The sequence below is a fragment of the Balaenoptera acutorostrata genome, chromosome X, assembly GCF_949987535.1.
Source record: "Balaenoptera acutorostrata chromosome X, mBalAcu1.1, whole genome shotgun sequence".
NCBI lineage: Eukaryota > Metazoa > Chordata > Mammalia > Artiodactyla > Balaenopteridae > Balaenoptera > Balaenoptera acutorostrata.
In genome coordinates, this window is record NC_080085.1 from 48,483,260 (window position 1) to 48,507,284 (window position 24,025).

The 24,025-nt window shown below is 41.4% G+C and overlaps 1 protein-coding gene and 1 non-coding gene across 6 annotated transcripts in view; one reads left to right on the forward strand and one right to left on the reverse strand.

The window, feature by feature from the left end:
• Positions 1 to 6,711: 6,711 nt before the first annotated feature.
• On the reverse strand, positions 6,712 to 6,814 carry LOC114238548 (U6 spliceosomal RNA). Its single transcript, XR_003623877.1, has one exon. It is a non-coding gene; the product is annotated as a U6 spliceosomal RNA (small nuclear RNA).
• Positions 6,815 to 8,057: 1,243 nt separating this feature from the next.
• Positions 8,058 to 24,025, forward strand: part of PHF8 (PHD finger protein 8) — an 86,092-nt gene continuing 70,124 nt past the window's right edge. For 2 of the 5 annotated variants that reach the window (XM_007187543.2, XM_007187544.2), the window contains exons 1-2: positions 8,738 to 9,467; positions 10,381 to 10,571. In XM_007187543.2, the coding sequence (XP_007187605.2) occupies positions 10,474 to 10,571 (98 nt within the window). In that variant the 5' untranslated portion in view covers positions 8,738 to 9,467; positions 10,381 to 10,473. Of the gene's footprint in view, positions 8,204 to 8,736; positions 9,468 to 10,380; positions 10,572 to 24,025 lie in introns of those variants that run through there. The other 3 variants (XM_057538535.1, XM_007187546.2, XM_007187545.2) reach the window with 3 other exon arrangements.

Sequence of the window (24,025 nt, forward strand, 5' to 3'; positions counted from 1 at the left end):
TTTATGCAGTGAAATTCATCAGTATTTTTCTTTACTGGCATCTGGGATTGAGATTCTGCTTCAAAAGGGCCTTCCCCCATGTCCACCTTTCCAGGTGAACATTGACATCATTTGTCAAGTCTGTAAAACTTTTAAAAATTAAGGATGCTGAGCCTCCACTCCAGACCTAATAAAGCAGGGTTTGTAAATGTGACACTCTGTACTGGGTTGAATAGTGTACCCCCCAAAATTCATGTCCACCCAGAGCCTGTGATTGTGACCTTACTTGGAAATATGGTCTTTGTATGTTAAAATGAAGTCATATTACATTAGGGTGGACCTTAGCCCAGTGACTGGGGTCCTTATAAGAAAAGAGAAATTCAGGCACACACATGTGATGATGGAGGCAGAGTGATACACCTACAAATCAAGGAATGTCAAGGATTGCAACCACCAGAAGCTAGAAAGAGACAAAGAAGGATGCTTTGGTAGGGCTTTCAGAGTGAGCATGGCCTGCCAATACCACTTCTAGCCTCCAGAACTGTGAGACAATACCTTTCTGTTTTAAGCCACCCAGTTTGTGGTACTTTGTTATCTATATCTAAATTAAAATTAAATCTAAATTTTAAAAAAATCTCCAAGTGTGATTCCAATACACCACAGGTTGAGAACCACTGGACTGAATAATAATCATAACCATCCTCGACTCAGTAATAATTCTCCTTTAGAAAAGCAAGTCCTGGTATTGAGACAATCAGCTATCCTTTTGGAAAAAAATAAAGTTATCCTTACATCATATCAAATTCACTATAATAAACTCTAAATGTATTCTAGAAGCTGGGGACAAGACAAAATCCCTACTTTCATGGAGTTTCCAATCTAAGGAGAGACAGACCATGAACGTATAAACAAATAAGTTGGGTAACTTCAGTAAGAGGTGATCTATGAAGAAAATAAATCAAGGTAATGAACTGGGGCACATCTTTTTTTTGTTTTTGTTTGTTTGTTTTATTTTGGCTGCATTGGGTCTCAGTTGAGGCACGCAGGATCTTCGTTGTGACATGCAGGATCTTTTTAGTTGCGGCATGCAGGATCTTTTTAGTTGTGGCATGCAAGCGGGATCTAGTTCCCTGACCAGGGATTGAACCTGGGCCCCCTGCATTGGGAGTGCGGAATCTTACCCACTGGACCACCAGGGAAGTCCCAAACTAGGGCACATCTTAATGTAGAGAGGGTGGTTAATTTAGTTAAGGTGGTGAGGGAAGGCCTTTTGGAAGAAGTAATATTTGAGCTGACTCTGAAGGTGTCAGCCATAGGAAGATCTGGGGGAAAAGAGTTCCAGATAGGAGAAATGCAAAAGTTGAGAAGGAAATGAGTTTAAGGTAGGTTAAAGACCTAAATGGAAAGCACTATGACAGAATGAGAAAAAAAGATAATATGGTTGTTGCCTTGTATAAAAAAGGTCTTCCAAAACAATAAGCAAAAAAGAAAAGCCATAGAAGAAAAGATTGATGTAAATATATCAAGTGGCTATACAAACATTCTGTATGATAACTCCTGTATGCTAACACAAACCGTAAACATGTTACATACTGTGGGAAAATATCAGCAATATATATAATAGACAAAGGGTTAATATCCAGAAATATAAATGACTCCTACAACTTAATATGGAGAAAACAAACAAACCTGTAAGAAAAACTAGGCAAAGGTTACAAAAAGTTCACAGAGGATGGGCCAATAAACATCATATAAAAAGACATTCAACTGCACTAGTGAGGGAAAATGCAGAGTTAAAAAAAACACGAGTTACCATTTTTTTCTCCATCAGATTGGCAAACAGTTTAAAGGTCAGAGTCTTAGGAAATGTGAAAATACACTGCTGATGGGAGTGAAAACTGGCACAATGCTTTTGAAAGGCAATTTGGCAGTATGTAATTAAGATTGAAAGTGGCCCAGCAACTCACTTGTGGGTGTCCACCTGTACACAAGGAGGCCCCTACTGGTATGTTCACTGAAGCTCTGTATTATTGAAAAATAAAACCACTTTAAATATCCATCAGGGGAGTGGAGAAATAAATCAAGACCCATCCAAATTATGGAATTCCCTGAACAGGAATTCAAAAAAGAACAAGGTTGATTTTCCTTGCAGGAAGATCTCCAAGATGTTGCCAAGTGAAGAAAGTAATTGGCCAAATGATATGGACAGTATGATCCTGTTCACGTGAAAATGATAGATATCCACACTAACCTCCATTTTTCTGTGTTGTAAGCTTGTCTCTACCCACCCTCATCCCCTACTCCCACTGGAAAGGAGTTTGTTTAGAGCAGTAAGGCTGTTTGAGCGGCTACAGTCCCTTCAAATCATCTCACAATTACCATCCAGCAGGAGTGGGAGCCTGCTACATAATTTGTAGGGCCCAGTGCAAAGTGAAAATGGAGGGTTCCTTGTTCAAAAGCCAGGGGAGAGGTGGGAAATGCAGTTAAAGGCACTAAAATAAAATGTTTTTTTCTTTATAAATATTTTATTACTTATATAACATAATAGGGATAATAGTGATACATGAATAACATAAACTTACAAATTGCAGAACAATATTTTGATCATAATTTGTATAATAAATAATAACGTTATTAATATGATACCTTGATTGATCATAAGATTTTTCTGGCTCACTTTTCTGCAAATTCAATTATTTAATCATCAAATCTATATTTTTAGCAACCTCGTTTTGAACCAGTATGATTGAAGGTAACATCAGTCAAGATTGCAAATGTTTGATAACTTTTCATTTTGAGAAGGAGCTTTCTACTGATGCAACTGTTACTGGCACTGTTTGTTGTAGGCTGTGACAACATTGGGATAGATTCCTGATAAATTATTTCAAAATACAAATTTTCATACATCTAGATCTGATGATTCTTGTAGAACAATGTTTCTAAAAAGATTTAACTCTTCATACAGATCAGTTTTGTCTAAGTCTGAATCTAATTTTAAATATAAATTTATACAATGGCATTTAATGTTTCCTCTGACACTTCCTGTAACTTGTGGAGGTGTGCTATAGACTGAATGCTTGTGTACCCGCCCCCCAAAGTCATGTTGAAATCCTAACCCCCACAACGTGATGGTACTAGGAGGTGGGGCCTTTGGTAGGTGATTAGGTCTTGAGGGTGGGGCTCTCATAAATGAGATTAGTGCCCTTATAAAAGAGCCCCCAAAGAGCTCCTTCACCCTTTCCCCCACACAGCAAGAAGATCACCATCTATGAACCAGAAAGTGGGCTCTCACCAGACATTGAATGTGCCAGCACCTTGATTTTGAACCTCCCAGCCTCCAGAACCTTAAGAAATAAATCTGTTCATTAGCCACCCAGTCTATGGCAATTTTGTTATAGCAGCCTGAACAGACTAAGACAAGGTCATACAAGGAATAAAAATGGCTTCATTATTTATTTATAATTCAAAACACCTTTTTGTGCATTCTACCACTATATCTTCAATTATAAGGAAAACACTTTTAAATTGTCTTCCTCATTAATAATTGGTTCATCCAAAGCCTTCATCTGTGTCTACTTCGATGATCTTTAAATTTAATTTCTATTTCCTAACCTGTGGATATTTGCTTTGCAATTTTGCACTAGTTTTCAAAATGAGCTATTCTAAACCAGGGGTCCCCAACCACCGGGCCGCACAGCAGGAAATGAGCTGCGGACGAGAGAGCGAAGCTTCATCTGCCGCTCCTCATCACTCGCATTACCACCTGAACCATTCCCGCCCCCCTGTCGCCCTCCATGGAAAAATTGTTTTCCACGAAAGCAGTCCCTGGTGCCAAAAAGCCTGGGGACTGCTGTAAAACTCCTCAAAGAATTCTAATAACCCCCAGTGATGTACTTTACTTCAATGTCCGTGAGTACTTTTTAATTTTGTAATAATTTACTGACAAAATTTACTGTCTGAGTGCCAGCAGTTCCTGTCCCAGTGCTCAGGCCAGAGTTAATATTTGTGCACATGCTGCAGGGACAGGCTCTGTTGACAGAAGGGCAAGATTGCCTCTCACCACAGGTCCCATCACTGCCCCCATGCAGAGGCTGTCCTTTCTCTCAGGGCTATGGCTACTGCCACCCCTGCTGCTGCTGCTTATGCTACTCCTGCCACCATTGTCACTGGCCCAATGTCCCCCAACACCCCCGCTCTGGGCCCCATGGTGCCCCAGACTGCCCCAGATGTGCTTGTATATGCCAGGCAGCCTGGCCAACTGCTCAGCATGCACATCACCTGCCATGCCCACAGGCTCTGCTCACTGCCACCCAGTGTATCTCTTCTGCTCATGTGTATGCTCCATTGTCACAGTGGACTATACTTACAAGACACAGGTTCAAAGATAAAATTATTAAGAATGTCAAGACAATGACAGGAGAGCATTAAATCAAGCCTGAAATCCTTTGTGGGAGCAGAGCTCTGTACAGGTGGCACACCACTAAAGCTGGCGCTGGAGGAGTGGGTTGGTGTTCTCAGCTACCTAGTTTGGCACCTGGGGGACCATCCTGCTAGTTTTTATTCCAAGTGAATGTAAACCATATTTTGCTTCTGTGATTCAAATTATGCAAAGAACTGTCGATCACCTTTCCCTATGACATGGATCTTAGAGCTACCAGTTGCTGTTAGATTCACACAAGGAGTGGTGAAGAGCCTGGAGTCTGGCCCTGTATTGTCAGGAACCCCAGCTTGCACACATACTAGCTATGTGGCCTCGAGCAGGTGGTTTAAAGTCTCTACACTCAGCTTCCTCATCCATAAAATGGGGATAGTACTAGTACCTACCTCATGGGGATAGTACTAGTACCTACCTCATAGGGTGGCTGTAAGGATTGAGTGAGTTAATGCATGTGAAGAGGTTAGAACAGTGCTTAGCGCACAGTAACTTCTCAGATAATGTTATTTGTCATTATTTTGTCTTTTGTTTTCACTGTCTTTGTACTTTCAAGTCCGTTTTGGAGCAAGTCTGTTCTTCCTCATGTAATGTTTTCTCATTTTTCGCCATTTTTCTTCATGTATTTTATAGTCCACTTTGGCCCTCATCATTTTTCCTCTCAACAGTTATATGTACTTATATGCAGAGAGATGAATTGGAAAAGAGCTCGCTGAGGTTCCCTCTAGGAAAGTAAGCAGGGATTGAGTGGTGGTCAGGGGCATCTTCAGCCTGTTTGGATGTTTATTTACAATGGAAATGCATATACTATTGCCTATGTAATTAAAAGTAAATGTTTACAGCTGTTAAGTGGAGGTGGGGTAGAGGAAGAAAGTTTCCAGGGCAGCCTTGTACTATGGCGGCCAGTTCAGATCACACACTGATGTGAGACACAACTAGAGCACATATTTCCAGGGCAACAGCTGGCTGCCTCCCATCCATGGCAGTGTGAGTTCCTTTGTCAGCAAATCTAACTGCCTCGGATTCAGCCCCCTGACAGCTTTGCCTTCCCCTTTATCCTTTACCCCCCAACTCTACTACCCAATATCACTGGGGAAGAACTTTTAGGGGTGGGTACCACTGTACCTGGGTCAAATGCCACCTCCTGTGAAGCCTTTCCTGACACACTCACTGAATATGTTTGAACTAATTGTGGCTACCTTTTTGTTCCTACACATGTTGTTCATACCTCTAGGTAGCACTTAGGGTTTGACCTTTTTCAGCCTGTTATTTATTGTTCATTGAACCTTGCTTCCCTCATTAGACTGTATACTCCTTAAGGGTATACACAGGGTCTCTTACTCATGTCTGGAGATGCCACCCCAAAACCCCACCCATACCCCACCCAGTCCATCATAAATAAATACTCAGGAGGTATTACTAAGAGAGTGCCCTGAACTGGCCCCCACCACCAAATTAGGGACTTTGTACTTTTTATTCCTCCTACCCTGTCCCTGGCCAGCTCTTCCTGTTATTCAGGTCTTCCACTCATATGCCAGCTTCTCTAAGAGGCCTTCCTTGACTGTCTAAAATAGACTACCACCTATTCAAATCTTTCTCAGTCTCATAACTTGTTTTATTTTCATCATAGCACTCACTGCAGTTTGAAATTCTCTTATTTGACTCACTTTATTTTCTGTCTCCCTCTCTGGAATGTGAATCACAGGAGGGCAGGGACCTTGTTTGAATCCCCAGTGCCTAGAACAGTACCTTGTATATAGTAGATGCTCAATAAATATATGAATGAAATTGTATTTGTTTTGATTATTGACTGATCCCCATGAAGAATATTAGCACTATGAAGGCCAGGACCTTATTTGGGTTACTGCTACATCCTCACACCTAGTGCCTCTGGGTTACTGCTACATCCTCACTGTAGTGCCTAGTGCATAGTAGATGCTCAACAAAGAATTGTTGGGTGAGTGAATTAATGTTCCACATACACCTTAACTCAACATACTCCACACTGAACTTAGTCTCTTCTTCCCCACCAAACCTGCTTTTTCTTCTGTGTACCCTGGCTCAGTCGATGGCACCATCATCCAGAAATGACACCCAACCTAGAAACAAACTCACACTCCTTTCACTCATTCACCCACTACTTTCAATTAGTCTCCTAGCCCGGCCTATTCAACCTCCAAAATATCCCACTTATCTGATCATTTTTTACCCCTGCTGCAACTATCCTGATTCAGGCCTCATCTTTTTTTCATGACTAATGCGACTGCCTCCTCCTCTCTGCCTCTCCCCTTTTTCTCTCATTTATTATGGAATGCTTCATAAATTTGCATGTCAAACTTGTACAGGGGCCATGCTAATCTTCTGTCTTTTCAATGTTAATATATGTGCTGCTGAAGCGAACACCCTCCTGCCTTCTTGTGAAGCTAAGAAAGCTTAAGCTGCAGGGTTTGTCACTTGCCATGTGGTCACATGGTCATATGTTTTATAAAGTTTGCAAAATATATTTAAACCACAATTGGTTAAAATTGCTGTCCCTTTCCACTGAGAGTTTTCCTGGTCACATTTTCCTTGTATTAGGTGGTGCTGGAGCTGCCTCAGACATTTTTGAGATCCATCTAAGTGGAAGTTGATTTGCGGGATACATTTAGTTTGGGTTTAGTGGGGACATTTATATGTTTGTACCGCTTCTATTTATAGTTATTACCCAGGTGTAGGAATGACTTCTAGAAATACTCTGTCTACCTTTGAACATAATTTTGTATTCACAAGTCTATATTCTTTTCTTAATGAAATCCTACCTCACAAACTGTACAAGTTTCAGGTTCCACTAAACCTGGATTGTTCTCTGGCTAAGCCACAAATGTGACTCTGTTGCTTTTGCTCAAAAACCTACAATAGTTTCTTATTGCTTACAGGATAAAATCTAATATTCAGCTTCTTTTTGTAGATGTTTTCCTATTGTACATCCATGCATCTGTACATGATAATCCTTTATATACAATGTTCTTGTTAATTTAGTGAACTTTTATATACCCTCCAAGTCTCTCTGAAATCTTCCTTGACAGCAGCAAGCAGCTTCTGAGGCACTTTCTTAGCCTCATTCTGCACTTTGCAAGAGGTATCTGTGTACTTACTAGATGCTATATTCCAACTGTTTACCTGCAAGCTTGTCTCCTGCACTGGCTGGCAATCTCCCACCGCAGAGTTCCTCTTTTTCATCATTGTATCCCCAGGGCCTAACCCACCATCACTTAGGAAACTGGTGTGCACACACACATTTCCTTTTCTAAAGCAGTTGGACCCTAAGAAAATGAAATAGCAAGAGTATTTCTAGAGAATATTCTAGAATGTCTGAGAAAACCAGCGCCACCTTGAAGCATGTGTGTGGAGTTCCACTCATTCAACCTCTTCTCCCACCCCACCCTCAGGCTGTAGTCAGAAAATCGTGGGACAGGTGCATGGAAATCCTTGAACTGTATCTGAACTGAACTAAACTGAACTGGGGTGGGGTCAAAGAAGAGAGATTTCAGAGGGAGCTGGGGACAGAGGATTTACGGAGGAATTACGATCGAGGGACCGAGGGCAGGACGCGGCGGGGGGGGGGGGTGGTAGTAGAGGGTGCAAGGTTCAACAACTTCCTGGCTCTGAAACTTAAGCCACTTGGCTTCCCTAAGCGCGTATCCTCACTCTGGGATAATAACAGAGCTTCCCTTGCAGGGTGAAGAGTAAACGACCCGGAGACCGTGTGAAAGAGGCCAGCCAGCTGAAGGTGCTCAATGAACGGGAACCTCTGTGAGTACTCGCCCCGCCTCCACCCGGGCCAAAGGCCCGCCCCGCCGCCGCCACCTATTAAGTTTGCGGAGCACAGTCACAGAGTTCACCTCCTCTCGTTAAGAGGAAAAAGCTGGGGGGAGGAGGGGAGGGAGTGTGTGTGTGAGGGGAGGGCGTGTGTGTGTGTAGGGGGTGTGTGTGAGGGGAGGGTGTGTGTATGTGTGTGTGTGTAGGGGGTGTGTGTCTGGGGAGCAGGGGAGAGAGTGAGTGACAGTGTGTCAGTGATGTTGGTTGGGGGGGGTGCTTAACTCCCTGCTCGCCCGGAGTAGGGGGAAGGCGGGGAAGGCTCTGGCCCCACTCAAAATGGAGCCAAGCGCCTGCCTCGCCTAAGATGGCGGCCTCCCCGCCTTTCGGTTCCGGGTTCTCAGCGTCGATTGGGTACCTGGGGAGTCGACCGGGTCCAAAGGTGGCCGAGCCCCGCCCCCTTTCTCAAGGTGACGCTCCGCCCCCGATGGCGTCACGCGAGACCCGGGGCCCGCTCTTCCCCGCCTGTGCCGCGGTTACCTCGCGTGTCCGGCCTTCATAAGATGGCGGTCGGGTCGCCTCTCCGCGGCGGCACCGCCACTCTCAACATGGTAGCTGTTTACCCCGTATTTCTCCTCCCCTCTCCGCCTCAACTTCCTCGTTGTTTTGAATAAACTTTATTGACTAGCCTGAATTGCCTATCACCGCCACCGGGCTTCTCCAGGCGATTTTTCGGGCTGTTTTTCTCCAACCGGGCCGCCGGTTCATCTCCTTCCTCGTTGGTTTGCTCGCGGCGATCTCCTGCCGGCCCAGCGACGCCGCCGCTTGCCTGTTCGTCAGGCGGCCGCCGGACTAGGCCCGAGCCGCGGGCTCCAGTAGGCCCTAACGGCCGGGCCCGGGGCAGAGCTGTGGAGAAAGCTGCCCTGAAGCACCGCCGGGCGGCCAGGGCCGCGCGACCCAGCGGGTGGCTCGAAACTAAGGCGAGAGAGGTTCGCCGCCTTGCCGTGACGATCCCAGAATTCGGTGCGCGCCGCCTGTGGGGCCGGAACTGCCGGCCAAACCTCCGCTGAGCGAGGCGCTGAGCAGCTCCGGAGCGAGCCCGGCCGCCGGCGCTTCGGTGGGACTGAGCTCTGCGGGCGTGAGGAATCCCTGCGGCTTTGCGGATGAGGCGGTCCCTGTAGGGTTCCGGACCGAATACGTTCTTGTCAGGTTTGGGGCGTGAGGAGGTTCCTGTCAGTTTGGGAGGCGTGAAGAGATTCTCGTAAGTTTCGGGGGCTGCAAGGATATTCCTGTCACTCTTGGGATCTGTGACGAGATCCCTGTCAGTTTTGGGGGACAGGGAAGTCTTGGTCAGTTTGAGAGGGCTGTGAGGAGATACCTGCCAGTTTCAGAGCTGTGGGAGGAAAATCCTGGCTTGGTTGCAGGAGTGTGAGGAAATTCTAGTCAGTTTAAGGGGTTTTGAAGCGATCCTTTCGAGTTTTGGGGGTGCAATAAGAACCCTGTCGTCTTTGAAGTAGAGGGTGAGCTGATCAGTTTTGAGGTTGAGGTTTATTTCAGTTGTTGGGGTGATGAGACTCCCGATTGGTGGGGGATGGAATGATTTTGAGAGTGAAGGAGCAGATCATTTAAACTCTCACAACAGAACCCCAGAACTGTGATTTGAGTTGGGCGCCTAGTCTTGTCTGCCTCGTTGCTGAAGACATCGAGGTAATTGTCGAGTAATCTGAGGACTTCCCAGGATCCCTCATCTCTCTCTAGTTGCGTCTATTTTGGGGGTGAGAGAAGTGGCTTTTTTTGAGGTACCCCCAGCCTCATCCTCTAGGCTATGCTTTGTGTCATAATAAATATTGAGAGCCCTGGGAAACAAGGTTGCTAACAAGGAGAGGGTGCAGTGAGGGATTAAAGAACCTTCCTGAAAAGGCATCAGATCTTTCCCTGAAACCCGGAAAGAAGTTATCACTGACCCTGGGGGCTGAAGGAGGTAAGGAGGGAAAAAAAGCCTCGACGGCAGAGCGCCGTTCTTTATTTGTTAAAGAAATTCTGGCGGCCGGTGGACTTTCTCCGATTGCCCCCTACAGCCGCACCAGCCGTGTTGCATCCCAGCAGCGGTTAACTGCCCATTTGTGAGCTGAGGGACCTGATTTCACTCTGTAAAAAGTGTTGTTTGTGCCCAGCCTTCGTCCAGAGAGAACGCGTGCTGCCGCCTCCCGCTACCTTTTGACGCTGAGAACCTGGCGCACCGCAGAACACTCCAAGGCCGGGCGAAGATGGCCTCGGTACCGGTGTATTGCCTCTGTCGGCTGCCTTACGATGTCACCCGCTTCATGATCGAGTGTGACATGTGCCAGGACTGGTTTCATGGCAGGTAAGGAGGGCAGGGCACGCTGGACAGGGTGTAGTGACCAGGTGCTCACTCGCTTGCTCCTTTCTCAACTCTGGTTCAGGTTCCTGCTCAGAAACTTATTTCCCCTCTCTTGCAGACAGTTAACACCAACCCACCTCCCAGACTCAGATTCTTACATCCTTCCTTGCAGACTAGGGCCTAGCTGACATTGGCCTCTGGTTTCTCCTCTTTTTTCTTTTCCCATATGTATTTCTTCTTTGCACCCTTCTTCTGTTTCTTTGGTTTTTTCCCTTAGAAAAATACTTTGTCTCCAGCCACAAAGAATGTATCATTTTTGTATTCTGGCAGTTTTGTTTTGCCTCAGATGCTGGCTTTGGGGGAGACAATACTGCATTTTTGAGATATTTGAGTCCAACAAACATGGATTTGAGTTGTGGTTTTGCAACTTACTATCAGAGTGACCTTGGGCAAGTTGCTTTGCCTCTCTGAGCCTCTTTGTTTTCACCCATGGAGTATATCTAATACATCCTTCCTGTTTACTTAAAGCATTTTGCATGCACTCAGTAAATGGAGGCAGAAATGCGACAGTATTTTATTTCTACAGTATTTATCTGCAGAACCATCCAGCTAAATTGAATTAAGCAGAGGAGATGTTGGGTAAAACAGTAGGAGTAAAACCACTAATGAATTCCCTCCAGCTAAACATGTGTGCACATAAGCACCTGTCACCCAGGATTCCAGAGAGGTTAGTGTGTGGAATAAACCTGTAATATTATCCCATTATTGGGACTTATATCCCAACTCTGGAAAGAAAACCATGAGAGGGATTTGTACATTAGAGTACAACAAAACAGCGTATGGCGCCCTCCTCCTGTTGCATGTTGTTAGATTCTAGAATTTTCAGTTGTCATTAGTCCCTTCCAAAGGAGCTGTTCCTGCTGTCACACCCAAGACCAAACTGAAGGTGTTGGTGCTGCTAAAATTCTGCTCTTAGCAGGGACTGCCCTGTGTAGCATGTCCAAATTCATATTCAGCTGATCTTTGTTGAGTATTACTGTGTGTCATGTTCCCATGGCACTTTGTGTACATCCTTATTGAAAGTGATTATTTCATCATATCATAGTTATAAATACGTCTGTGTCACTCATTAGCAAGAGCTGCCTGAGGGCAGAGATGTCAGCTTTTCATGTTTGGTATCCTCAGAACCTAGTTGAATGCTAAACATATAATAGATTCTGAGTACATTTTTGAATGAACAAATGAATGAGTTGTCTTGAAAAAAGCTATTGCCTGTGGCCCTTGCTTTGGATTGTGTAGGTTTAAACCTGGAAAGTGAACTCCTACCCACAATACAGAGACCCTAACTCTGCAGTCTGGGAACAGGAAACAGGAATGAATGCTTCCTGAGTGCTTACTGTGTGCCAGGCCCCATGACAGAGACTTGGCATACATTTACCTCATCTAATCCACATCCAAGCCTGAAAGTTAGGTATTTCTTTTTTAAATAATAATAAAAAATTTCCCCTGACTATGTAAGTGAGACATGCTCATTGTAGAACATACAGAAAAAGAATAAAGAAGGAAATAAAAATCATCCGTGAGCCTACTATCCAGGACAATCTACTGTTTAACTTTTTTGTTGCATTAACTCCCATCATTTGACTTAGAATATAAACATATATTTTACAACATGGGATTGTATTATAAGTACCATTTTGTAACGTGATTTTTATTCCTACTTAACATTATAAAGTTAAGGTCCTTAAATATTGATCTGATTTCTGATATCCCATCATATATCTGTATCATCAGTTACTTGGTCATTTCCTCTGAGGTTGGATACTTAGGTTATTTCTACTTTTTTATATTATAAATAATACTATGATGTGAGGGAAACTTTGGGGGTTCTGGAAATGTTTTGCATTTTTATTTGGGTGCTTGTTGAAACAAAAAAAACATTGCGGTGAACATCTTTGCATAGTAGGGACTTGACATTTATGAGGAACACCACGGAGGCCTTTAAGAATTCCAAATTTACAAATATGGAAATGAATTTATGGGCCAGGCCCCTCCTTAATCACATTTCTGTGGTGAGTCCTGTGTTTCTGTGCACACCCTGACATAAGTTAACTGCCTTAATTGTTTTTCCTGTGAAAGAGACCAAGCTTTTATCTCTTATGCTTTTTCTCTATGGGCTGCCAGAGAATAAGGAAGCCAGCTGAGAATCAGGTCCTTGGTGGGTGGCTGTTCTTGCTTACTCAGTGTATTGCGTGCGCACGCACACACACACACACACACAGGCTCATAGTGCTCTAGTTAAGTCTGTATTTTAGCATAATTGAAAATTACTAAATATTGTGGACTTTTCACGGTTGTTCACAATAGTTAAGCCCACAAATGCCTATAGATGATATAAATCTGTTCACATCTCTGATGACTTCCATAGGCCAGATTTCTTACAGTCCAGTTGGGGATTAGTAATGCCATGTTGCTTCCTGGTAAGGTTATAGCAAGGAAGGTGACTATTCCATTTTGCTGGTGAGAATCTGGAACTCATGGAGGTTAAGTTACTTTCTGAGTCTGGATTTGAACTTAGAATTATCTGGCTCCAGAGCCCTGGTTCTCAAAAGTGGGAAAAAATGGTATAGCTCCATTCCTCTATTGTAAAGGGCTGGGTTTTGAAGAGCATTTTGACTTGTAGAGCAGTGGTTCTCAAACTTTAGGGTGTATCAGAATCACTTGGACGACCTCTTAAAAGATGAGATAGGTAGGCTCCACTTGCAGGGTTTCTGATTCAGTATGTGAGCGGAGGCCACTCTCAGAACCACTGATTTAGAGCATTATTCTGTCTCAGTTCCTTCCCTTTCTGTAGAGTGTGACAGCTTCTGATATTGGGGGATGGGTGGGCTAACATATCATTACTGTATGCTGTTGTTCTCAAAATGTGGTTCATTAACTGGGAATTTGTTAAAAATGCAAATTCTTGGGTTGGGACCTGGCAATCTATATTTTAACAAACAGGTAGATTCTGATGTACCCTAACTTTTGAGAAACATTGCTGTACACTGGTGGAGGAAGTTAGTTGGCAAGCATTTATTGATGTCTGGGGCTTTGGCAAAACCTCACTCCTCTACAGTTTTCCTATCTATAAAGGAAGTATTGGTTGGCATATCCCCAAGGTGGTGGCTGTGGTGTGGACTCTAAACTCTAGAGGAAATGGCACTGGCTTCAGATCTGGGTTCAAATTCTGACTCTGTTGCTTTTTAGCACAGGATTTCATCTCTGTGAAGCCTCAATTTCCCCAAGAGTGGTTGTGATGATTTAAATAAAATGGTAGTGGGCCTTGTTTATTGAGCACTAGCTAGTCTGCTAGTCACTATGCTAAACACTTTGCTTAATTATCTTTAACCTTTTTTTGGAATTTTAAAATTATGAATTCAGTTCATTTAATAGTTATAGGACTATTTAAATTATCTATTTTTTTAAAATATTTATTTATTTATTTATGGCTGTGTTGGGTCTTCGTTTCTGTGCGAGGGCTTTCTCTAGTTGTGGCAAGTGGGGACCACTCTTCATTGCAGTGCGCGGGCCTCTCACTGTCACGGCCTCTCTTGTTGCGGAGCACAGGCTCCAGACGCGCAGGCTCAGTAGTTGTGGCTCACGGACCTAGTTGCTCCGCGGCATGTGGGATCTTCCCAGACCAGGGCTCGAACCCGTGTCCCCTGCATTGGCAGGCAGATTCTCAACCACTGCGCCACCAGGGAAGCCTAAATTATCTATTTTATATTGGATATGTTGTGGTAGTTTGTGCTTTCTAAGGAATTGATCTATTTCTTCTAAGTTGTCAAATTTAAGTGTGTAGAATTGTTCATAGTATTCCCTTATTATCCTTTTGATGTCTGCAGGCTGGCTCTGTGGTGATATCTCATTTCATTCCTGATATTGAAAATTTGTCTCTTCTCTCTTTTTTTCTTTGTCAGACTTGCTAGAGATTTGTCAGTTGTATTGATCTTTTCAAAGAGGAAGCTTTTTGTTTCATTGAATTTCCCTGTTGTCTTTCTGTTTTCAATTTCACTGGTTTCTGCACTTTATTATTACCTTCCTTCTGCTTGCTTTGGGTTCATTTTGCTCCTCTTAATGTCTTGAGGTGGGAGCTTAGTTTATTGATTTGAGACTTTTCCTGTATTCTAATATAAGCATTTAGTGCTATTGGTTTCCTTCTTAGTACTGATTTAGCTGTGTCCCACAAATTTTGATATGTTTTCTTTTTCATGTAGTTCAATATAATTTTTAATTTGCTTAGAGACTTCACATTTGACCTATGAATTATATAGAAGTATGTTGTTTACTTTCCAAGTGTTTGCAGATTTTCCTGTTATCATTCTGTTATTGATTTCTGGTTTGTTTCCATAGCAGTCAGAGAATATACTCTATACAATTTCAGTTCCTTTAAATTTACTGGGGTTTGTTTTATGGCCCAGGATACGGTCTGTCTTGGTAAATGTTCCATGGTCACTTGAAAAGAATGTATATCCTGCTGATGTTGGGAGGAGTTTTCTGTAAATGTTGATTTACTCCTGTTGGTTGATGGTGTTGCTGAATTCTCCTCTCTTTGCTGATTTTCTGTATAGTTGTTCAGTCTGTTGTTGAGAAGGAGGTGTTGAAGTGTCCAGCTATAATTGTCAATTTTTAAATTCTTCCTTTCAGTTCTATCATTTGCCTCACATCTTGCAGCGTTGTTGTTTGAATGCAGATGCATTTAGGATTGCTGTGTCTTGGTGGATTGACCCTTTAATTATTATGTAATGTCCTTCTCTGTCTCTGGTAATTTTCTTTGCATGGAAGTCCACTTTATAGGATATTAATATAGCCATTAATATAGCCACTCCTGCTTTCTTTTGATTAAAGGTTGCCTGGTATCTTTTTCTATCCCTTTACTTTCAACTGATGTCATTATATGTGAAGTGAGTTTCTCGTAGACAGCATATAGTTCAGAATTATTTTTGTCCACTCTGCCAATTTCTTTTAATTGGTATATTTTGACCATATATACCTAATGCAGTTATCTATATGTTAGGGCATAAGTTAGTCATTTTATTTTTTTGTTTTCTGTTTGTTCCCTCTGTTCATTCTGTTTTCTTTCTCCTGCCTTCCTTTGGGTTACTTAAATCTTTTCAAGAATTCCATTTTGATTTATCTATAATGTTTTTGAGTGTATCTCTTTGTATAGCTTTGTCAATGCTTGTTCTAGGCATTGACATAATACATACATAACTTACCATAATCAACTGGTATTGACATTTTACCGGTTTGAGTGAAGAGTAGAAACCTTACTTCCCTTTAAATTCCTTTATGCTCCCCTGCTATAATTATCTTAAATATTTCACCTACATACATTGAGAACCGTATCATATAGTGTTACAATTTTTGCTTCAACTCTCAAACATGATTTAGAAAACTCAAGAGGAGAAGGAAAGTATATTGTATGTACCCATATTTTCACTCTTTCCCTTGTTCTCACTTACTTCCTAGTGTTCCTAAGAGTCCTTCTTTTATCATTTCCTTTCTGTTTAAAGAACTTCCTTTAACCATGCTTTTAGAATTGGTCTACTGGCAACAAATACTCTTAGTTTTCCTTCATATGAGAATGTCTTGATTCCCCCTTGAATTCCTGAAGGGTCTTTTCATTTGATATCAGATTCTGTGTTTCCAGTTCTTTCAGTCCTTGAAAATTTGTGCTACTTCCTTTTGGCTGCCATGGTTTCTGATGAGAGATCCTGTGTCATTTAAATTGGTGTTTTCCTTTGGGAAATGTCATTTTTCTCACTGATCTCAAGATCTTTCCTTTATCTTTTGTGTTCAGGATTTTGATTATGCTATTTTTTTTGGCCACACTGCATGGCTTGTGGGATCTTAGTTCCCCGACCAGGGATTGAACCTGGGCCACAGCAATGAAAGCGCTGAGTCCTAACCACTGGACCGCCAGGGAATTCCCTGATTATTGCTGTTTCTCAGTGTGGATTTCTTTGTTGCTGAAGCACTGTTCATTTTTTTCAATCTATTTTCCTTCAGTTTTATTGAGATATAATTGACATATAGTACTGTTTAAGTTTAAGGTATAGAGTATAATGACTTGAATTACATATACATATATTGTGAAATGATTACCACAATAAGTTTACTTAACATCCATCATCCCATATAGGTACAAATAAGAGAGAAAGAAAGAAAAATAAGTTTTTTTGCTTGTAACAAGAAGTTTTAGGATTTACTCTTAGCAATTTTCAAATATACTATACAGCAGTAGTCATCATGTTGTACATTACATCCTCAGTACTTAAATATCTTATAACTGGAGGTTTGTACCTTTTGACCACCTTCATCCACTTCTCCCACCCCACACCCACCTCTGGAGGGTAACCACAAATCTCACTTTTTCTATGAGTTTGTGTTTTGTTTTTTAAGATTTCGCATATAAGTGAGATCATAGAATATTTGTCTTTGTCTGACTTATTTCACTTAGCATAATGCCTTCAAGGGCTGTCCATGTTGTTGCAAATGGCAGGATTTTCTTCTTTTTTATGACTGAATAGTACTCCACTTTGTGTGTGTATGTGTGTGTGTGTGTGTGTGTGTGTGGTGTATTTATATATACATGTATTACATTTATTTATCCATTCATCTGCTGTTGTACATTTAGGTTGTTTCCATGATTCAGTTATTATAAATAAGTCTGCAGTGGACATGGAGGTGCAGATATCTCTTTAACATAGTTTTTGTTTGTTTCAGATAGATACCTAGAAGTGGAATTGCTGGATCATATGATAGTTATATTTTTAATTTTTTGAGGAACTTCCATACTGTAAGTGGCTGCACCAGTTTGCAATCCCAGCAGTGCACAAAGGTTCTCTTTTCTCCATGTCCTCACCAACATTTGTTATCCCTTGTCTTTTTGATAAGCCGTTATAACGGGTGTGAGATGATATCTCATTGTGGTTTAGGTTTGCATCTCCTTGTTGACTAGTGATGTTGAGCACCTTTTCATGTACCTGTTGGCCATTTGTATGTCTTCTTTGTAAAAATACCTATTCAGTTACTCTGCCCACTTTATAAGCAGATTTTTTTTTTTGCTATTGGGCTGTATGAGTTCTTCATTTTTTTTGAATATTAACCCCTTATTTAACATATGATTTGCAAGTATATTCTCCTATTCCATAGGTTACCTTTTTATTTTGATGATTTCTTCTTTCTTTTTTTTTTTTGCTGTGCAGAAACTTTTTAGTTTGATGTGGTCAAACTAAATTTTTTATTTATTTTTGATTTTGTCACTTTGTGCTTTAGATGTCATATCCAAAAAATCATTGCCAAGATGCATGTTAAGGAGCTTTTTTCCTATGTTTTCTTCTAGAAGTTTCATGGTTTCAGGTCTTACATTTAACTCTTTAATCCATTTCGAGTTAATTTTTGTGAGTGGTGTAAGTCAGGGGTCTATTTTCATTCTTTTACATGTGAATATCCAATTTTCCCAGCACCATTCACTGAAGAGACTGTCTTTTCTCCACTGAGTATTCTTGGCTCCCTTGTCAAATATTATTTGACTGTGTATGCATGGGTTTATTTCTGGGTTCTCAATACTGTTCCATTGGTCTATGTGTCTGTTTTTATGCCAGTACCATACTGTTTTGATTACTATAGCTTTATAATACAGTTTGAAATCAGGAAATATGATGTTTCCCACTTTCTTCTTCTTTATCAGGATTGCTTTGGCTATTCTGGGTCCTTTGTGATTCCATATGAATTTGAAGATTGTTTTTTCTACTTTTGTAAAAAAAATACTGTTGGAATCTTCATAAGGATTGTTTTGAATCTATAGATGGCTTTGGGCAGTGTGGACATTTTAACAGTATTGATTCTTCCAATCCATGAACACAGGATATCTTTCCATTTCTTTGTGTTTTCTTCAATTTCTTTCATTGATGTCTTGTAGTTTTCAGTGTAGAGATCTTTCACCTTCTTGGTTAAATTTATTCCTAAATATTTTATAGTTTTTGACACTATTGTAAATGGGATTGTTTTCTTTATTTCTTTTTTAGACAATGTGTTTTTAGTATATAGAAATGCTACTGATTTTTGCATGTTAATTTTTTATCCTGCAACTTTACAGAATTCATTGATTAGCTCTAACAGTTTTTGGATGGAATTTTTAGGGTTTTCTATATATAAAATCATGTCACCTGCAAATAGAGATAATTTTCCTTCTTCCTTCTTCCTTGTCAATTCTGATGCCTTTTTTTCCCCTTGACTGATTTCTCTGGCTGGGATTTCCAGTACTCTGTTGAATAGAAGTGGTGAGAGTGGGCACCCTTGTCTTGTTCCTGATCTTAGAGGAAAAGCTTTCAACCATTCACCATTGAGTCTGATGTTAGCTCTAGGCTTGTCATATATGGCCTTTATTATGTTGAGGTGCATTTCTTCTGTACCCCATTGAGTGTTTTTTTAAATCATGAATCAGTGCTGAATTTTGTCAGATGTTTTTCCTGCATCTTCTTTTGAGATCACTTTTTTCTTTCATTCTATTAATGTGATGTATCACCTTTATTGATTTGCTTATGTTGAACCAGCTTTGTATTTCAAGGATAAATCCCATTTGATCATGGGAAATGTTCCCTTTAGTGTGCTGCTGAATTCAGTTTGCTAGTGTTTTATTGAGAATTTTTCCATGTGTATTCATCAGGGATATTGGCCTGTAGTTTTCTTTTCTTGTAGTGTCCTTATCTGGCTTTGGTATCAGGGTAATGCTGGCCTCATAAAATGAGTTCTGGAGTGTTCCCTTCTCTTTGATTTTTTAAAGAGTTTGGGAAAAATTGGTGGTAATTCTTTAAATGTTTGGTAAAATTCACCAGTGAAGCCATCTGGTCCTAGGTTTCTCTTTGTTGGGTGTTTTTTTTTTTTTTATTACCGATTCAATCTCCTTACTAGTAACTGGTCTCTTCAAATTTTCTATTTCTTCCCAATTCAGTCTTGGCAGGTTGTATATTTCTAAGAATTTATCTATTTCTTCTAGGTTGTCCAATTTGTTGACTTATAGTTGTTCGTAGTTCAGTCTATTTTCTTTCTGTTGTTCAGATTGGATAATTTCTATTGTTCTATCTTCAGGTTTACTATTTTTTTTCTCTGTTGTCTACATTCTGCTATTGAGCCCATGCAGTGAGTTTTCATTTAAGTTGCTATAGTTTTTTCTAGAAGTGCCATTGGTTCTTTTCTGTATCTTCTATTTCTTTGCAGAGATTCTATTTTTTGCTAACACTTTTTATTTATTCATTTGTTTCAGCCATGTTTGTAATTGTTTTTTGAAGCATTTTTGTGGTTGCTCCTTTAAAATCCTTATCCGATAATTCCAACATCTGTGTCATCTCACTGTTGAGATTGATTTTCTTTGCTCATTCAAGTTATGATTTTTCTTGTTCTTGATATGATGAGTGATTATTTTCATTATATCTTGAATATTTTGGGTATTATGAGATTCTGGATATTATTATATCTTATGTTTTTGCGGGCCTCTTCAGACACTGCACTTCAGTGGCAGGGGAAGGGGGTACTACTTCTTTACTGCCAGGTAGGAGTGGAAGTCCAGGTTCCCCCAGTTGCTCTCTGTTGGCACTCACTACCTCAGATCCTGCTGTCATCTAGTCAGGCTGCCTTCTCTCCATCTTTCAGAATCATCTTACCTTTTTTTTTTAAGGTCCAAGATTTTCAGCTGTATTTAGTGGGAGTAATAAGGAGAAGTGTGTTTACTCCATTATTCCAGAACCAGAAGTGACCAATTAATCTTTAAAATAGCTCTTTGGAGCTATTATTTTCTCTCATGAGGCTAAATAGCTTGCTCAAAGCTACACAGCCAGTTAGTTGTTCAACCACAAGTCAAACCTGGGTCCCTTGGACTCTTGCTATAGGATATACTATAGATAGTATAAAGCACTGTTCAGGTTAAGCCATTTTCAAGGTGTTGTGGGAGATAGAGAAAATCAGGCTTATAAACTCACACACACTCCACATTTTTGTTCAAAGTGAAGTCAGGTTAAAATGGACATCACTCTTTTTGAAGCAGCTGAAGCAGCTGCTACACAGCTTTAGGAGTGTGTAGCAAAAGGAAGAGAAGGCCTAGCATTCATATTCAGGGTTTACTATGATACAATGTATGGGCTGCAGAATCCCTGCCCTGGAGAAGGTCTTATAGGGTGTGGAGTTAGAAGTATCAGAAGGATAGCCTGCTCTGTCAGGGCTCACAGGATGTCTCTTGGAGTGACATATTTTAAAAAAATAAATTTTATTTTTTAATAATTATAGATTCATAGGAAGTTGCAAAAAATGTATGTGGAGGGCCTTTGTACCTTTACCCAGTTTCCCCCATGGTGATATCTTATATAACTACAGTACAATATCAAAACCAAGAAACTGACCTTGGTACAATCCACCAATCTTATTTCAATTTCACCAGTTTTACACGCACTCATTTGTGTGTGTGTATGTGTATTTAGTTCTATACAATTTTATCACACTTGTAGATTCATGTAACCACCACAATCGGAATACAGAACAACAGAAGGAATCAGAATTCCTTCACCAGTGGGGTAGCATAATTTTTGCCCCAACCCACTTAGAAGAAATTTGGGATAGCAAACATGTACCAAAGGATGGGTGGTCAGTATCCAAGAGGAGTATTATGAAAATTCAGATCAGAAGGTCTGATAGGCATGATGCCCAGGACTGAGTTATGGGAGCTAAATGAAAATCTGCTTTTGGAAACAGAGGCATCACTGAGTGGGGAGCACACCTGACATGTTACCATTCCAGTTATAGCAAAGGGACCAATGTTATTAGACAGAGTGAGGGAAGAGTAGTAGCAGCTGATGATAGGGGCTGGGGGGTGGGGGTGGGGGTGTAAAGCATGTAGGGCAGTGGTTCTCCAAGTAGGACCAGCAGGATCAGCATCACCTGGGAACTGGTTAGGCAAATTCCATTGTCCTACCCCAGACCTACCAAATCTGAAACTCTGGAGGTGGGGCCCAGGAATCTATAGTTTAACAAGCCTTCCAGGTAATTCTGATGCACACTAAAGTTTGAGAACCACAGGTATAGGGTCCTATGGGCCATTGTAAGAACTTGGTTTTCACTCCAGATAGGATGGGAGCCATAGAAGGATTTTGAGCAAAGGAGAGTTGTGATCTGGTTTAGGCTTTGGCTGTTGTGAGGACAGACTCAAGGTGAGTATGGGATGAAGCAGGGAGAGTTTGGGGATCACTGTAGATCATTATTTCTTAAAATGTGGTCCCTGCACCAGCAGCATCAGCATCACCCGCAACCTTGTTAGAAATGCACGTTTCTGGGCCCCACCCCAGATCTACCAAATCAGGATCTCTGGAGGTGAGGCCTAGGAATCTGTCTTAACAAGCCCTCCAGGTGTTTCTGATGTGCCCTAATATTTGAGAAACACTGGTCTAATTAGGCAATGGTGACTTGGACTGGAGTCAGTGGTGATGAGAAGTGGTTGGATTTTGAATATATATTGATACAGGATTTGCTGACAGATTGGATTGGGGTTGTGAAAGGACTCAAGGATGACTCCGTTTTGAGGAGTTTTGGTATACAGGGGAATAGAGTAACGGGGCAGTGACAGAAGGGGTCACAAGAGGATTTTTTGTTTGGTTGGGTTTTTTGGGAGATAGAGATTACAGCCTGTTTGCCTGCATGTCAGTGCACATGGAGTGATTCTGTTGGTGCATCCAGCATTTAGTGAAGCCTGTTATTGGCAAACTTATGTGCCAGGGACTGGGTAGAACAAAAAGAAACATCCCTGGTGCACTGAAACTTGCTCAGTGTCCTTTGTACTCCTCCAAGTCCTATGTGCTTGGAGGCAGGGGTGCCACTGGTGTGAATGGTGAGTGCCTCAGCATCTCGGGATGGCTCATCCCTGTTTTTATACATTGTGCTTGGCCTGATCAAGGTGTTGCAGGAAACTAGAAATTGACTTGGATTTTCTGATATTTTTTGAATAATGAAGAAAGGTAAAATATGTTCTTTTTCCTCTTTATTGATGAATGAAGACATTGTTTTTCCAAGGCACAGGTGGTGACAGGACCTGGCTCTTTGGGAATCCTCAGAGAGCAGAAGTTGAGCAGATAAGAAGCTAGACAGGATCCTGGGCAATCTTGTCACCTCTCAAGCTTCTCCAGCCCTCAGCCCCCACCTCAGTTCCACATCCCTGGAAGGATTGAATGCCCACTTTTGTGTTCTCGTAGCACTTGACTCTACTAATAACCCCACATTATATTCTAGTTATGTATTGTAGTGGTATAGTGGAGTCAGATGGATCTGGATTTTTATCCTGCTCTGCTATTTATTAGTTTTGTAATGACCAACAAGTTCCTTAACCACTCAGATTTCTTATCTGTTAAATTAGAATAATATTAATAATGATGATAGCTAATACTTTGTCCCAAGTACTCTCAGTTCTTTACCTACTTTACTTCATTTAAGCCTAACAACTCTATGAGGTGGAATACTATTAATATTCTTCTTTTATAGATGCAGAAACTGAGGCACAGCAAGGTTAAGTAAATTGCCTAAGTTCACACAGCTAGTAAGTGGCAGAGGTGAGATTTAAACCCAGGCAGTTTGGCTCCCAAGTCTGCACTTTTAAACTCTGTGCCTCTAAATACTGTACAGAACGCCCTGATTTGTTGTAGAGATTAGATGTGTTAATATATGTGTGATAATATATTCACAGTTCACTTTTCTCCTCAACTCCTTTTATGCAGGCTTCAAATTTACTCACCACCCCCTTACCCTGCTTTATTTACTTTATAAATAAAGTAAATATGCTTTATTTACTATAGTGCTTATGAAACTGTTTTGGCACCACCTGTCTCCCCCTCTAGAATGTCCACTCCATGAGGGCAGTAGCTATTTTCAGTCAATATTTATTGAATTTATGCACCCACTAACATCCAAATACTGAGTGCCTACCATGTGCCAGGTTCTGTGGCACATGTTGGGGATAATTCATCTTAATCTTGAGACCTGGTGCTGTGATAATTGTCCTCTTTACTAAGGAAGCAACACAGCATTTAGGAACCTTGGTCCAGGTAATAATTATTGAGACAGTGCAGCCAGAAGCCTGATTTTCATCCATATGCCTTCCTGATGTGAGATATTATCTAGCCCAATGAATTGGGTTGAATAATAAATAAAGCAAGACTGGGAGATGGATAAGGTGAGGACTTGGGGTGAACAAGAGATGCTGTCTGCTGTATGTAGTAGGGGCAGATAGCAAGTAAATGGACAGTTGCAAGTCTGCAGGGTGAATGCTGAAATATGGATAGTTAGGGGGGCGAGGCATGGCAGTAGGGAAGAGGAAGGGAAGGAATGTTCTAGGCACAGGGAGCCATGTGTGATGAGTCCCAGAGACCAGAAAG